The sequence below is a fragment of the Haliaeetus leucocephalus genome, unplaced genomic scaffold (assembly GCF_000737465.1).
Source record: "Haliaeetus leucocephalus isolate CR32 unplaced genomic scaffold, Haliaeetus_leucocephalus-4.0 Scaffold451, whole genome shotgun sequence".
Lineage (NCBI taxonomy): Eukaryota > Metazoa > Chordata > Aves > Accipitriformes > Accipitridae > Haliaeetus > Haliaeetus leucocephalus.
This window is the reverse complement of record NW_010972887.1, coordinates 6,001,881-6,018,330: the sequence shown is the minus strand read 5'-3', so window position 1 is coordinate 6,018,330 and position 16,450 is coordinate 6,001,881. Positions and strand designations below refer to the sequence as shown.

Here is a 16,450-nt window from a genome sequence, read left to right as displayed (position 1 = left end):
TGCAATTAAAGGTTGAGGAAGGCAGAGCAAGGAACTGAAGACTATTTCCAGACTGAGTTGAACAAGTAATTTACAAGTAAGGCATGCAGGGTTTTTTAGAACATGGAGTTCTGTTTGTTTTCTTCTGTTGTGGAATATATGTCAATACTTTCAAGTCTTTATGCTTACCTCCTGACTGAGTTAGTCTAAAAAAAAAAAAACCCTTTTCAACCTTTTGCAAATAATATGAATAGTCATCACTTTTACACTAAATAGCTCAGACAAAAGGACAAGAAGATTATACGGTTTCTTTTTCTATCAGGAGCACCAGATAGACTCTTATGCCAAAAGAAAACCCTTCTGAGCGGCTGGGTACTGCCGGCCATGTGTGCACTTTTAACTTCAAAACCTACATAGAATTCTGCCTTATGCTTTGGAAAACAAACTAATTATCTGTAGAGAACAAGGGAGACTTGGCATTGCTGTATTTATATCACCCTTGTTAAGAGTCATACAAATGATTCATATATTTAAATTTAGACACGCGCTTGGATACCTTGTTGAATCTTTTATTCAGATCCGAACTTATGGGACCTTTCCAGAAAGAATATCATACCAAAGAATTTTCTTTTTACTGAGACTCTTATCAATTACATTTTGTACGTCTAAATTTAAAAAGTAAATTATTTTAAAATTTAATTATATTTCCATTGCACTCAGCCTCCAATTACATTCATAACCTTATATTTTTTGACCCATGATGAACTTCTAATGCTTCTCATACAATAAAGGATAGAATTAATTCATAGTGCAGAAGTTATGGAAACCAACATGTTAAAATTGTTTATTGCCAATGAGAAATGGTAGTGACATTCAACTGTGTATTTGTTGTTTCAAACCACAAGTTCCAGCATATTTTTCCCTTCAAATGCAGTTAGTTTAGTACTTTCCAGTGAATGTAGATGCGATAGTTTATGAAGGAGAAAGGCACACCCATTATCTTGAAAGTAATCAAAAAATATCTAGTCAAAGATCTGAAATCCATTTGCTGTACTCTGTTTATATGTCGGCTCTACTTTATCAAATGATCTCTACCTCAATTAAATCATTAGAGTAAGTATTACTGAGCAAAAGATCATCCATGAGCTCACTTTTAAAAAAGAATAAAATGCAAGGATTTAAGAATCCTTTTTACTCCTTACCTTAGGTGAAAGTTCTGGTAGGAATCTCCAACCTCTATATTCACATAAATATAAGCCTTAGACAAAGTGACCTTTACTGCCATCAACTTCATTTTATGTTTCTATAGAAATGATTTCTACTTGTTAAAACACAATTGATTTTCAAACTTTTCAGCAGTTACAGCTCTTTGCTTAGAAGGTAGCGTCAGAGTTGGCTGCGAGGACACGAGAAAGACTTCCACTAAAGGTGCTTTAGGATCAGGTCCTACAGCTCAGTTGTGTAAGAGCAGATGGAAACTAGAGGTTGTCCTCTCTCTTCCTTGTGCTACCTAGTGCAGCTTTGGCCAAGGAGCAAGGTTGATCCGGGAACGACGCTGGTGGCTTTTCTCCAGCACCCACCTTCTCTCCTACAATCTGATGGTGGCTCCTAAGGGCAAGATCTGCATCCCCACAGTTAAGACCTGAGTCCCAAGGGGACACGCACGTGGTCAGCTGAAAGTAAGAGTAACTGGGACCCCAGAAACGAGCATGTCCTATGCCGCTCGTGCAACGAGTGTGCTGCACCAGTAGCTGGGACCCCAAGTCCGCCTTGGCCCTGGTGTAGGGTCTCGGTGGGGGGAGACCTCCGGAGACACTGCAGGGCATGCGGTGACATTTAGTACTTCATCCAGTCTGCCGAACAGCTGCGCTGGAACAAGCTGCCTGAGCAGTCAAATTATTCCTATATATCATGATCTTTTTTCTGGAATTAAATCAGGCCAGTCATCACAGCGACTTTGAGACACTTCAGTCAGCCACATGTGGGGTTTGCATGGGTGCACTGACTCCGTGTTTAACCAGCCTTGGTTAAAATTCAGACAAAATGTTAAAAAGATACAATAGAAGACTGTTTTAGCTTTAAAATTAATGTTCCAGCTGACAAACTGCACAGGGGCTTAACCTACTTTAGAACATATTTAATAGCATAATTTAGTCTCTAAAAAGAAAAGCAAAATAACTAATGATGGACAAATTTAGAGGTTGAATCTAGTTCAGATAAACATTCAAAAGTTCAGATGTTTAACCAAACCTTATCTTGTCCATGAAAAGCCCCAACCGAAGAGCTCTATCAAATATAAGCAAAGCATAGAAGATTGTGGAAACTTGCCCTTACAGAAGGAAAACTATTATCAGGAACCAGCACCTTATTGCAGCACTCACGTGTTAAGCAGTTAAGCATCAGAGCAAAAGCAAAACATTTTCAGAAAACTGCTTCGTGGAAGTAGTAATATTTGGATGAAATCCAATACAGAGAAAAGAAAATAATATTAAGGGGAAAGATAATACAAATGCAATTAGGCTATCAACCAATAAAACTTAATCTACGCTTGATAGTTGAAACCTTCCAAGCTTAGAAAGAATAAGGAAACTGGAGATCAGAGGACTCCATCTTTTGAAGTCTTGCTGTCCAGATCCTGGGGACCATTATCTAGCTGAGTATTTTAAAGACATTATGAATATTCTGTCACAGAATTAGAAAGTTTTATTATTATGAATGACCTGTAACATGAGCAGGGACAGCTACAGATGAATTCCAAGTAAACAATTGTTTGGAGAAGGTGAATTCTGCTAACTTAGTTTTCTGGACTAAAACCCATGAAATAAAAGTTGTCTTTTCAAAGAATATTTTCATTGTGGGTTATTAATAACAGAAAGTATAACTCTAATGGATGCTCTTAATCCTCGCATTCACCAATGACAAATGATTTTTAAAAAAGTGTACTAGATGAGATGAGGCCACTGCTGTGTCTTGTCTGGCACTGTTTCTCATTCAGCAGGCAATATCTACTACAGTACCCCAGAGGAAAGCAAAATTCAGACAAATGATGCAGCAAACCAATGATGCTTCAGGATCCTTTCATTTTCTTTCCCTTTCCCCATGTCACCACCTTGACTCCTCTCTGCTTAAGCCTGTCCCTCACCTTTTCTTCTGTCTCCATCCCTCAAGACACTTGGGCAATTAACAGAAAAATTTACTTTTTTTATATTTGAACCCCAAATTCAAACTATCAGATGCCCCACATCTGAAACCTAGCAAAACATTTTTAAAGCAAGACTTAAACTTTCAGTTCAGAAATTACTAATGTGTAACTTACATTAAGAGCAAAGTTGCAACAATAAATCAAGTATCCCACTCTTTGTAATTGTGCCTTAATAGCAGTACTACCCTTGATCTATCATACCTCATGATCTTCAGATAACATTACGTGAGAATTCAGGTATTACATTGTTTTCATTATTTCTCCATTAATTTTTAGCGCTATCTTTTGATTTTCATTCAAACACATCAACTGAAATACCTTCGTATGAAGAAAGGAAGGTAGAAGCATTATAGCACCCTGAAATAATCATCTTTAATTTTACATAGACAAGAAAGATACTATACATATGCTTTCACACAAAAAATATATGCAAAGCTTATTTTTGCAGGAGCAGCACTTCTTAACTTCTTGGAAACCGTAGCAATGAGACAAAGATTTTGATTTAAGTGACTGTAGAGCTCAGATAGGAGACAGTCAAAGAGTAATCATGAGATCCTCACCTGCACTGCTTAATTTTTAGTCAACTTTCTGGTCTTTCCGGCTAGCCCTTCCCAAGAGAAAACCTGGGTGCTCTTCAGGAGCCAGTTTATACTCCAAAGACTCTTCCCAAAAGGTATTATGGACAAGGCAGCACCAAGTTTCTGCCTCTGCTTTACTCTGCCCTCAGAAAGCATTTTACCTTCAAGCCTAATATCACATGTCTACATATCAGACACATTCACCACAATGCTTTAAAAGCACCAGGCTGGTGGGATGCATATAACCATCAGTTTATATCAGAGACACACATTAACAACACCAGGCATCACAAGGTGACCAGAGAAGATCTGAGGAAAAGCTTTATCTGAATAGGACACAGGCAGCGTGGAGTGATGTGGACGTAAGCCACATGTTCCTGCACCTTGAATGAAGTCTTTTATTATAGATACCCACCAAGCTAAAGGTTAGCTCGCTCTGATTTATATTTTTGTACCTCAAAGCCTGCTAAATGGCAAACGATTCAGTCTGCATCTGGCTGCTCTCCTTTTCTGACCTGCCTACATCTGGCCACCTTCCCCTAGGCTCTGGGTCCTTGGACTGGAGTCTAACCTTCTTCAGCAAAAGTGATTACAAAATGTACTATCACTATATGATTGCAACTTCTATGAGCTATAAAGCTTTACATGCAGAGACATACTCTTTCTAGCAGGGCTTCATACCTGCATGCATTTTAAACCATTTCTGTGTTCTGAACAACATGCATTCATGAATTTCATGGCAATTTCATGATAACCTTTTTTCTCTCTGAGGGTTTTTTTTTTTAAATGTATTAGCACTGGGATATTTCATATTGCTTTAATTTCATTTATTTTAAATGTGCTGTTTGAAAAGAGTTGCTCAGTTTTAGAAGAATGTTACTTTTCTCTATAAATTGAACATCTTCAAAATTAATTGCAAAAACTGCTATCACATGTAGGAACACATTTCATATGCTACAAAAAGGCTTGAGGCAGGCCTACTCTTTGGTTTTCGCGGAGAATGCATTGGTTGCAAAAGTTTAAAGGACTAGATGTTCTGGTTGTTTGCTTTTTATCTCTAAAAAAGTGGCCATGAAACAGATAAATACAATCCCTAGCCTGTATCAGGTGAGCCATTTCCATGTGGAAGAGTGGATTCCACTTCCCACGGCTGTGGGAAGACCTTGCCTTGAATATCCATGTGCAAGAAATACAGACTGAAACTGGGGCAGATTCAGAAAAGGGCTGTTTGAGGTGATCGGGAAAAAGAGCAGCAACCTATCGTAGGAAAGACAACCACAAATCTTGGCTGGCTTAGTCTACCAAACCAAGCAGGAGAAGGAATAAGACTGCTGTCTGTAACTCTGTTTGGGGTGGTACACCTGAGACAGAAAAGAACTGCCAAAAATAACGAGCTAGCTTTATTTTTATTAAGAGAACACATTCGTACCGCAAGTCCATTTAGGCTGAACATTAGAATGCTTTCAGCTTGAAAAACTGAAGTTTTGGAACATTCTTCCAGCCTGAGCTGAGGAGCAAAAGCATTACTACTGAATTCCATTAATTATGAAAGGAATCAAATGAGGTAGTTGTTTTCAAGAACTGGGGAATTGGTTCAATGCTACAAAAAGTCTGTCTGAGGCAGATAATGCTATGTTACACTTTTCAATAACAGTAAAGCAAGTGAATTCCTCTTGGGTGAATCCCGGGCACACTTAAGACAATGGCCAATGGAATTAATTAAATGGAGCCAAATATCCTTGGTGGTGAGGGGAGCTGCTCATATGTCATAGTGTTCTCTTCAGCATCAATATTTAAAGCCAGCTAGTTGGAACCTTTTACTTAATTGAGAAACAATACAGCATTTAACCCTTCAGTGGTATTCCACCCTTTGGCTCTCAGAGGCACGATCCATTTATCCGGCACGTCAGCAGGTAGCTGGTGGAACAAATAGGACATCCTACAAAGCACATCCCTTTTTAAAGCATTAATACGCCCTGTCCAGGGGACAGTACCATGCGTTCATCCTTTAAGTCAGTCTTTAAATATTTGGGATCGGAGGTCATAAATTAAATACATCCTCCAGCCTGGAAGATACAAGCATTTAAATGATTTCACCATGGGGAAAAAAGGTGAGTCTGGGCAGTAGGTATTCCTATCTAAAGCCTGATTTACGGTCTTTCTAATTGAGCTTAATTTAGACTTTTATAACTTAAACCCCTCCTTATTTCTGTTGCATTCCTCCCAAAGTAACAGGAGGATCGCATCTGGATTAGTTATAAATAGTAGTGAAACCTCAGAATAGAGTGTAGTGTGAGAATCATTTTTTTTTCTGGCTACAAACTTGCAGTTGGGGTAGGCATTTCAATAATTACCATGAGAGGCTTCAGAATTAGGCTCACAGGAGTGACAGAAAGCTGGGCTGGCTCTTCCTTCCCAAAGAACAAAGCTCAGCCAGTCCTTCTCACTTGCTCTAATTCTGACCTCTCTCCAAAGGCCGTAGCCTAAAATATTTCCAGTGAAAATGCCTACATCTATTGAGGTGTTATCAGTTGTCAGCCTATATTCTTTCCCCATGGAGGCAAAATACGGAGATGTACAAAAATGGGGATATACTGACGACGCAGGTGATGGAGGGTCAAGCAGATGTGCCTGTCTGCATTGCCTATTGCTTTAAACGATAAAAATCACGACATTTTGCACAACATACATCAAACTTTAGTTTTACCTCCTAATATAAACAAAGATCTACTTAGTAAGGAATTGAGAGGCTGCACCAAATCAGTGCAAGACATGTTGGGTTTTGGGGCTGAAAAGTGATACAGTCAGAGTAAGCATCTTTTCCTCGTATCACAGGAGTCAACCTCACTTTTAGTACATGGAAGGGGCACAACTGCTTGACTCCAATAATACCTAAAATACTCATAATTTCATTTTCTGAAGCAAATGCGTGTTTGAAACAACCGCTACACATTTTTCCAAAATGTAGTTTTCTTAAATGGCGTCAGTATGTGTAGTTCAGTAGGAAAATACTTAACGTAATCGTGACTATCCAAGTCCCTGCTTGCCTCCATATCGAATTTATCTTGAGTGTGCATGTAGGAGTTTATTTTGTTAAGAAAAATATATGGTGTCTCTCTCTTCTTTGTTCCAAAGAAGAAATATGGATTTGTAACTCTTTTTTTTTTTCTTTAAACTTAAGTCCTTCAGTAGTGTTTTGAACAAACCTAAAGAGATTTTAAGACAGACATTTTGTATTATAACATTCCCATGGGTCGTATGTATGATCGTCTTTACTAAAGCTCCTTTCAGTCCCAGTTGAATAAATATGCATTTTATTTCACTAATCTTGAAACAACAGGAATAAAGTTTACCCAGGTCTTTTATACCTCAGAGAACAAAACAAATACTACAAATCTTTAGAGAGAAAGGATATACAAAAGGGCTTGAGGTGAATGTTTCAAAGCAAATACTCTTTAAACGATGTGCAAATTATTTCAGCACTTGAACATGATTTATGAAAGGGGATTAGTCCACTGAAACAAGAACCCAGTTTAAACTGTTGGGTTTCAAAGTCAAAGATGAGAAGCGTTTGCTGGAAAAGGCAGAAGAAACCGGATAGTAATCTATAGTGAGGGTTTCTGATTGATTTTCTTTAACTCAATCTTACATTAGCTATCACTGTCATTCATACTTAACTGTGGTGGGCAGTATAAAATACCTTCTTCTATGATATAATTCTCCATAAAAATGAAGTATGCAATAGTGATAATTAAGTAATAATGAGGTAATTAATAACTCAGTGACTAGCTCTGTATTTACTAGTATGCCCTATAAATGAGCACAAGGAATATGAAACAATTAAAGATTATCCAAGCTCAAACAGATAACTTTTCCAGAGTTGTGTGTCAGTGAGCAGACCAATGAGTCACAGGTCACATCTATAATAATACATTATATTATATTGTAATATTCCCACATACTCTTCACGTAATGGGTAAGAGCTACTCTTAAGTACTATAAAAATGATCACTTTTATGTAATTGTAAAGATTAATAAGTGAGCTAACTTCTCATGGTTCTATAATGACCCTGCTGTTCTAGTAGGTAAAGGAAAATTTAATGATCCTGCTCAGATATGATTAATATCTAACTTTTTCCTGACTAAAAATCTGGACTTGGTTCAATAAAAATGAATTAAGTGAACATGCACTGATTTCCCTGCCAAATGTTTATATGGAAGTTGGTTATGCCCAATTTAAAAATATGCTTTTTCAACCCAAATAGTAAACTCTAGAAGGATTTTGGAAAGTGAAGTAGAAATAAAACAAAGAATTAAAGAAACATTATATTATAATTGATGGAAACAGGATATTGAAATTCAGGAAAAATCCTTTTTTTTTTTAAGAACTAGTCACAGCCAGTTGTGATTTTGGGTGCAACATAATCTCCTATTATCAGTGGAAGTGACACAATTTGTTTCTGAATTTGGCACGGTTTGTTTCCCAAATGCCAGTATTATTACTTCTTTGTTGCTGAATCAGTATTTTCTTAAGCTTTAAGAAAAGACCATACCTATAGTAAATGTTGCAGAGAAACACAAGAGCAAAAATATGTCAAAAAATAAGTTTAGTCCCCATAGTCCAAATGAATGCTGCCACTCTCCATAAACATTGTGTTGCATTTTCTTTTTGTGGGCTTTTTTCAGTATCTGGAGCTGACTGCATTCCTGTTGATGCAATAAAAATAAATGCCACAAACATACAAGCTGCAAAGTGACAAAATTAACAGTGCAGTAAGAAACTGCATATTTGCATACAGTTTTCATTTTGCTTTCCCTTTTCATCGTTGTCATTGGTAGTGCTGCACTAATATACATTACTGCTTTGTATTTCTTGGGTTTATTAAAAGTAATAAAACTGACCTATACGTAATGACAACATTGTAATGTAATAATACTCCCTAAATGGCATCTCTTTGGCTTTCAACTTCACATCTAACTAAAATAAATGGGCTGGGAAGGGGAAAGAATTCAGACCTCATCCGAGCTAACAAAGAAATGGAGTGATTTCCCACTTCTGCTGCTCTAATTAGCCCCCTTATCACCGAAGTAACCCTACGTAGGTGAAGGCCTCCATGAGTTACCACAGAATCTGGCCCTCGATAAGTTTGCCTGAACCAGTAAAACCTCTCACGACATCCCAAGACATGGTGTCCCAACCTTCCATCCTCTTCACATATTAGAAAAGAAGACAGAAAAATCACCCAGGCTCCTCTCTCAGCACTGCCTGTAATTAGGTGGCCTTTTTCTAGGATCTCTAAATGATGCTTTCAACAAAATAAGTTTCTGGCTTTTTTTCCTCCTGCTCTTACGCAGCTGAAGCCTTGCAAATATGTGTGTTTGTGCCCTGGTAACCATCCCTTCCCTCTGTAGAGAAACAATAGCCTCAGCAAGGCGGTGTTTGCCAGAGAAATATCCAGTCTTGTGTGGGGACAAACTTTAAACCCTTGAGCAAGCCCCCAGAAAAAAGCTTGAGCCAGGGAAGGAGCAAGCACCATACGGAGCCAGAAAGGGTTAAAAATCCACTGAGTTTTCCGTTTCTTCGATCACGTCCACCGAGACCAAAATGGGTTTCTGCTGCTGTTTTTTTTCCCCCACACATTGTACAGTCTTAATTATCTAACAAACTGCATTCAGCGATGATTCTGGATGTTTTAGTAATTACTTAGGAATATTTACATGCCGTGCTTCGAGTTTCAAAATTCAGCCTTCTGAAGTATGAAAAGTGAGTGAAATGAGAAAAGCAACTTTGGGCAATTTTAAAGCACGCACAGAGTCCTTGGCTGCATACTGGGGACGGGGTGCCTGACTTGAACTCTATCTTTTAAGAAACCAAAGCAGATTTCAGAGCCCGGATGACTTTGTAGCAAACACTTCTGAAGACAAGTCAAAATTTTGATCCAGAGGTTATTATTTTTTTCTTGATTAAAAAGACGTTAGGAGGCATATTCCCAGCCACTGCCCTGCGGCCATTCCCTGGGGAAGCGTGCGAGGGCTGTGGCATCCCGGAGCAATGCATCGCCTTTTGGGATTAAAAAGACCCATCGCTCCCTGTTGAAAGTGCAAGAGGAATTTAGGAAAATATCATTATTTGAGTTGGACGGTGGCCAGGGTGCCAGGGCTAAGACCCCAATCCTAACGAAGAGCGGAAAGGAATCCCAAGCCTGCTATTTAATATGCATGACATGTTGGGTTGGCTGTCAACTTTTCCTTCCACCCCCTGCTTTTGTCCATTTTTTCCACCTGTTGCAACTTGTCCTTATTCAGGCTGAGAGCTGGAATTGTCTTACTTCGGTGTCACATTGTGTTTGGCACAATGACCCCCGGGTCCCTGGCTGCTCTTCTCGAGACACTAAAGTGATCATGAATAGCAATAATACTGCACAGGCCATCAGGACTTTCCTTTCCACATATATATATATATATATATATTTTTTTTTAACCTTTTTTTTAAATCTTGAAGCTCTAGTTGTGGCACCTCAAGCTAGAATTCAAATATGGAGGCGATTTTCCAGGATCTGTCGCAGGGCTGCATGACTAACCACCGGGTTTTAAGTAAAGTGTTCTTGAAGATAAGAAAAATATGCGAGTAGAAACAATAAAAATAATGCAATTCAATCTTATCAATTCAGGCAGTTCCAGCTTTTATGTGGCAAACAAGGAGATCAAATTGCATTTATCTAATATCACAGATTTTTTAAATGTCTAAAATATTTAATTATTTTGCTTTGGCAACCTAAAGCTGAGGAACAGATTACTGTTCCCACTACATAAGGAAATAACTGACAACAATTAGTATTTATTCTTGTTGCTTTTGTAATAAAAATAGAATTCCATCACTTTCAAGGAAACCTAAAATATTAATAAGAATGTGATGAACTGAGTAAATGTGACGCCATAAGGAAATGATGGAGAACAGGTTGGAAATATAGTGCTTTGGGAATGGATTGCATTATCAAGCTTGTGATTGTGCATTTTGACAAGAGCAGCCCTCAGATTGATACGGTAGCCAAAGGGCACTCTTCCTACTGCGAAGCCGTTTGTTTCCATCTGGAAAAGGGGGAGTAGAAGGGGAATTGATCCCCTCCGACAATCGATAGCGACTCCAGCCCAGGCTCTTCCACAAGAGGTCACTCCTGAGTGACAAAAATTCCCAGATGATGGCCAAGAGGCAACCCGCAAAGCCAGCACGGACAGAAAAATCAACGCGGGGCTTAGTGGAAAGCGTGGAGTTGGTTTCGTTGCCCAGAACACGACTGTCCTGACAGGTCCCGGAGTCCATACGGACAGAAAGATCTCTTGGTTTTGGGAGAGCTGAATGAGTTCTGGGAAGCTTGCAATGCACAGAGCCTTTCCCTACCTCCCATGTGCCGTGACAACATCTCTACTTTCAGTCTAACCCAGGTGCCCGGTTTCATGTGGTATAAAATTAACGTGGCAGACCACCTACCAGCAGACCCAATTATAATTGGCACTAATTAGGAGGTTTTTTTGGCAACCTTAGGAGAAAAAACCCCAAACCTACAGCCTGAATGATAACTAAATTACTTGGAAATTATGAAGTCTGCCACTAATTTTAAAAATTATTGGTTTAGAACAAGGCTTATTTGCATAAAAAGGAGCGGTGCTGCAAGGGAGTTTTCTTGCACCAAATGTATACTTCTTCTAATGGGGGAGGTTTCTAGGGTGAAAAACGTGTTCCTTCTGACCCAGCATTAGCTGCGTAAATTAAATCAGTGAGATAGTTGGCATCATAAAATAAAGAGTAATCTCTTCCCATGTATTTGAGAGCAGGATCACAGTTTTACATATTTTGGTAGTGTTCCCCAAGGCCATCTTTGGTTTCTTCTTAGCTCAAGAAAACTTCAATTAGAACATGAGTTGAATCCAAACTGGATGAGAAGCCACTAAAAAGCTGCGTGACCAAGAAGATGGACACTCTGTGAACTTTGGAAATTGAGCCTGGCAGTTTGAGCCCAATTTTCAATGAAATCAGTGTCTACAGCTCAAAAAGCATAACTAAGAATTACCATTTGTCCTTGTAGTGTAAGCAGAAGCAATTAGGATTAAACATAAAAAACCAAATTCCTGCTACTAAGTCTCTAGGGGCAGTCTCCCCAGTTTGAAATGAAAGAGTAAATTCCTGGAGTACTTTGGTTAGAATATACCTGTCCTTTATATACTTGTGCTGCTAAAAAAAACCAATGAAACTGCAGTACCAAGTCTAAAACTGGACACTTTTTACAGCCCTTAAAATGTAGAGAAGGTAAATACAAATGAGTCTGAACTGTCTGAACATCTCATTAAAGAGTATGGGAGGGGGTGGTGGCCTGCTAACACATCGGTTGCTCGTCTTGCGTGCTAAACCAGAGGAGTTTTAAGCCATCTTTCAAAAATCTCCTTTGTTTGGATTTGGCATCGGCAGTAGTCAATAATATAAGAGCACCATAAAATTATAAAATCGTTAAACTTTGTGAGAACTTTATAAACACACTCGCAGATATTGCACATATCTTCTCTGTGCTCTGCAGTCAAACTGGACAATGAAACGACCACCTGTTAACTGCTAACAATGTGTCATTACCAGTTCTCATGCCTTTTTAAAGCAATTTTGGCTCTAGCTGCCGATAATTCTGGCTACGATACTTGTGTGAACATTAAGGGCACAGAAAGCCAAAGGCAGAAAACTGACAATACAGTTTGTGCTTAGACTACTAATAAGTAAGTGAATAATATGATTTTTCTAATTCCACATAATTGCTTGATCTCAAGGGGCCAAAAAAAAGTTCTGAATACATATTTTAGAAGCAATCCAATCTACAGTATTTAAATGCAAGCTTCGATTCAGTGAGATTTCACAGCAGATATTTTCACATTTTTTAAGAGTTTAAGTAGCCTTTAACAAAACGGAGGTTATTCAGGATTCTCCTTGCTTTGAAAAGCAAAGTAGACTAAGTCTCTGTCACTGCTCGTATTTGCTTTTTCTGTTTTGTCTGACAAATTATCATTTAAAGATATGTGAGAAGTCTAAATAAATAAATAAAAAATCCCCGAGTGCTGAGACAGTTTATGGGCATTTTGCTATTAGCTACAGTAAGAGCAGAATCAGGCCCTCAGAACTTACCATGCTCTCAGTCTTATTTTTCTTCCTCTGAGAAATGCAACTTAACACACAGTACAAAGATATTGGGACAATTTTTCACAAGCTACATTCAGGCTACTTTATATTTTATAACAGAAAGAAAAACCTTAACCCCCCCCCCCCCCAAATCTCCAAGATAATAGGAAAACAACAACAACAAAAAGCTTTGGTCTGCAAAAAGAGACTATTTAATGAATCTCTGTATTTGTGTGTGTACGGGCGCACGCATGTGTGCATATATTTATGATTGCATGGATAATTATCATTAAAAATAGCTATGTTGGGTCTTTCTAACGCAACTCTTTTCATAACATCTAAGGCTTTGATCCTGCACTGAAATGCGTGCAGGCAAATTCCTGCACAGCACTTCAGTACCTATAGGTATCTCGTAGCAGCATGCGAGTCTGAAGCTGTCACAGCGCTTACATTAGAAGCAGTATGTGAATCTCCCGCCAAACAAAGAAGAAAAACAAAGATTCGAGAGAGAGGGTGAAATTAAAAAAAGCGCTGAGTGATGCAGGGTCACCACCAGCTCCTGCATCTACTGCCCACGATCTCGTGAGCATCTCGGCACAAACTGGGAAAGGAAAGTCTCAGTGGAGGAAAACACATCCTTGCTAGTTTTAGATCACTTTCTTTTCTAATCGCACTGACAAAAATCAACCTCGATCCCTGGAATTTACCTTCTCTAAAATTATAGATATATCACTGATTGTCAGCCACAGAGGATATGTCAGGTCTTTCAGCAATTCAGTGTATAAATATACAGCAGAGAAAATTACTCTGGCAATTTGAGGTATTTTACTAAAATGGAAACAAAGCAACTGCAACAGACCATTAACATAGGACTCATGTTGCTTATTTTTAAAAATAAATGGCTTGAATAAATGTCTTTGCTCCTAAACAAATTTATTTTGCTTAGGAGAGAATGTCACCCTTTAAAAGTGTGGAGCTAGTAACTGTCTTTACTTAAATGCAAGTTATGTATATCAGCACAGAACACATTCAGCTTTAAAATTCTCAGTGATCTTCCTCACATTCTGTATGTAATAAAAATTATCTTACCCTGTAATGGCATAGTTATTTAAAAAGGAAAGAAAAAAAAAAAGAAAAAAAAAAAGAGAAGAGAAAACCCCCCTTACTTAAAGATTTTCTGTTTTCAGGCTTTGGTTCTTTGGATTCAGTGTCTAAGCTATTCAGTAATTCGATGCTGGAGGATCTTCTGAGCTTGAACTCCAAATTTCTCGATGTACAGCTCCGTTCTTTTTGCTGGGAAAAGAATATATATATATATGTATATACATATGTGTGTGCTTTTAATAAAATTACTATTTGTAAGAACGAAGCAAGAGATTACAGAATGCCAGTACAGAATCAGAAGCTAACAGACACGGACACAGCAAGTGATGCAGTGAGTATATAATTTAAGGAAAGTGTAATGCAAAATTTGTCATATGGCAGAGCTTTTATGGCCCTGACAGACTGATCTTAATTTCTGAGATAAATTCCCATTTAAGTGAGGAAAACAAAAGGCCTACTTCTTTAGGCTTTAGTGACCAAAATTATTTCCACATTGCAGGCTACTTCCAAATGCTCGCAAAGAGGAAGGTTGTTTAAATTGCCTTTCTGGTTTAGATAGTTACAATAAATATTCTTGCAAGCACAATTGTTTCCAACAACCTTACAAATTTGGGGTTGAATTCTGCTGGTCTAAGCTTAGGAAAGAGGGGGGAACTTCTCTCTTGCTCTAATTCACTGACACACAAAGCGACAGGGACCATTAATGGAGAAAAGAAGAAAAAAAGAAAAGAAAAAGGAGATGATATTTTGGCTGATCACACGTCTCTTCCCACGGCGTTTGGTCAGGTGAGATTTAGCCAGCCCAACGGCTTGGAAAGCTGCGAGGCTTCCCACACTTATTCAAAGTTTTAAAACTGAAATCAATAACAGGTACGAAAGGGTCACCAGGCGCTTCGTGGTGGCAACCTGTCCTGGGCAATAAGCCGGGACAAGCCCTGCCCGTGGGTCCCCTCACCATTTACAGGTTGTGCCCCACCAGCCGCCGCTGCTGCGGTTGGCTGCACGTTCAGAGCTGCTGGTGTCACAATATTACCTTAGTTGCACTAAAAAAAAAAAAAAAAAAAAAAAAAAAAAAAAAAAAATCAAGTCTATTAGATGTTTAGCTGAATAACATGGAAAGAAGAAAAAAAAAAAAAGTGTTCTGAGTCTCCACAGAAAACTCCACCCCAAAATCTTCAGTAGGATATCAATATCCTCACACACCCAATGAAATGCACAATATGAAGACATACATCATCAGATCAAACTTTCCTTGGCTGATTATAGCCACAGGGTAATATAATGTTTGTAGCTCTTTAAGGAAACAGTAGCCGTGTTCAGATTAACCCTTTCAAAGAGGCGGCCTCTGCCCGCTCTGCCAATTCCATTGCAGCAAAACCTCTGAAAAATGCAAGAAATGGGGATATTTTTCTCTCCCCAGATTCTGCAGTGAACAAGAAAACCAGTGCCCTCTAAAAAATATATGTTCTTGGATCAGTCAGGGATAGGAGGAAGACATTTGGAATTTGTACTGAGAGTGGCAAAAAAGAAAGAAAAAGCTACAGCTGAATCTGGTTTGGTAATTAAAAACTGTTTTAATAAAACGCAGCCCTGCTTACTTCTAGTAGAAAACCCCCAGCCTTCCTGGGAGAATAACAGCAATCAGTTACAAAGGAATATTATTTGCTAGTGTTATTCTTGTGAATAAGTAATACAAAAAATCATAAAAGGCTCAAATGTATTAATAGTTCTATTGAAGATTATATACTGTAGGCTGCATAAACAGAAAATGCAAAAATTCATTAGTTATTAAGTGCTTGTGTGCTTTTACAACCCTCAGCAAACCAATGTCCTTGTTATTTCAGAGAAATAAATGTAGCGTTCCGTTTCGAGGCAAGAATCAAATGACATTTTTGTTCAACAACCTTGTTTATCTGACATTTTTTAGTAGATTTGCATACATATTTTTATACCCTTCAGAGAAAGGAATGTCTAGCTAGCTGCTGACTGCCTAAAACCTGTAGAGATGCCTAAGCAAATGAAGTTGAAATTGCTACATCTTAATTAATAAAGGTAACAGCCAAAACAAATACATACCAATCTGTCAATTGCATTTTTGATAGCGTGGAACCAATCCAATATGAGAAAGTCGATATCCGACTGGAGGAGGAACTCGTTTCCTGACACTGTCGTGATCTGGGGAGGGCAGGGGCACACACAGGTAAGTAAAGCACACGCCAGACAGATGATTTGCTTCTATTTTCTCTCCTACTGCTTTTGCTTTGGACCAAGAATTATCTCCTGGAGTGCTGACTTACTGAGGAGTTTTGAACCTCTGTCTGAAAACTGGTTTGAATATGTCACAACAAACGAGATATTGTCTCAGCAATGCAACCACCGAACACAAATAGTGCAAAAATAACAGGAATGTGACAAAACTTAAGAAAAGCC

General features: G+C 38.4%; 1 protein-coding gene across 2 annotated transcripts in view; it reads right to left on the bottom strand.

Moving 5' to 3' along the window:
* ARHGAP15 (Rho GTPase activating protein 15) overlaps positions 1-16,450 on the bottom strand; it is a 337,681-nt gene that overhangs the window by 145,864 nt on the left and 175,367 nt on the right. For both annotated transcript variants that reach the window (XM_010575190.1, XM_010575189.1), the window contains exons 8-9: positions 16,097-16,195; positions 14,083-14,209 (exon numbers count right to left, since the gene is read on the bottom strand). In XM_010575190.1, coding sequence (XP_010573492.1) covers positions 14,083-14,209; positions 16,097-16,195 — 226 coding nt within the window. The remainder of the gene's footprint in view (positions 1-14,082; positions 14,210-16,096; positions 16,196-16,450) is intronic.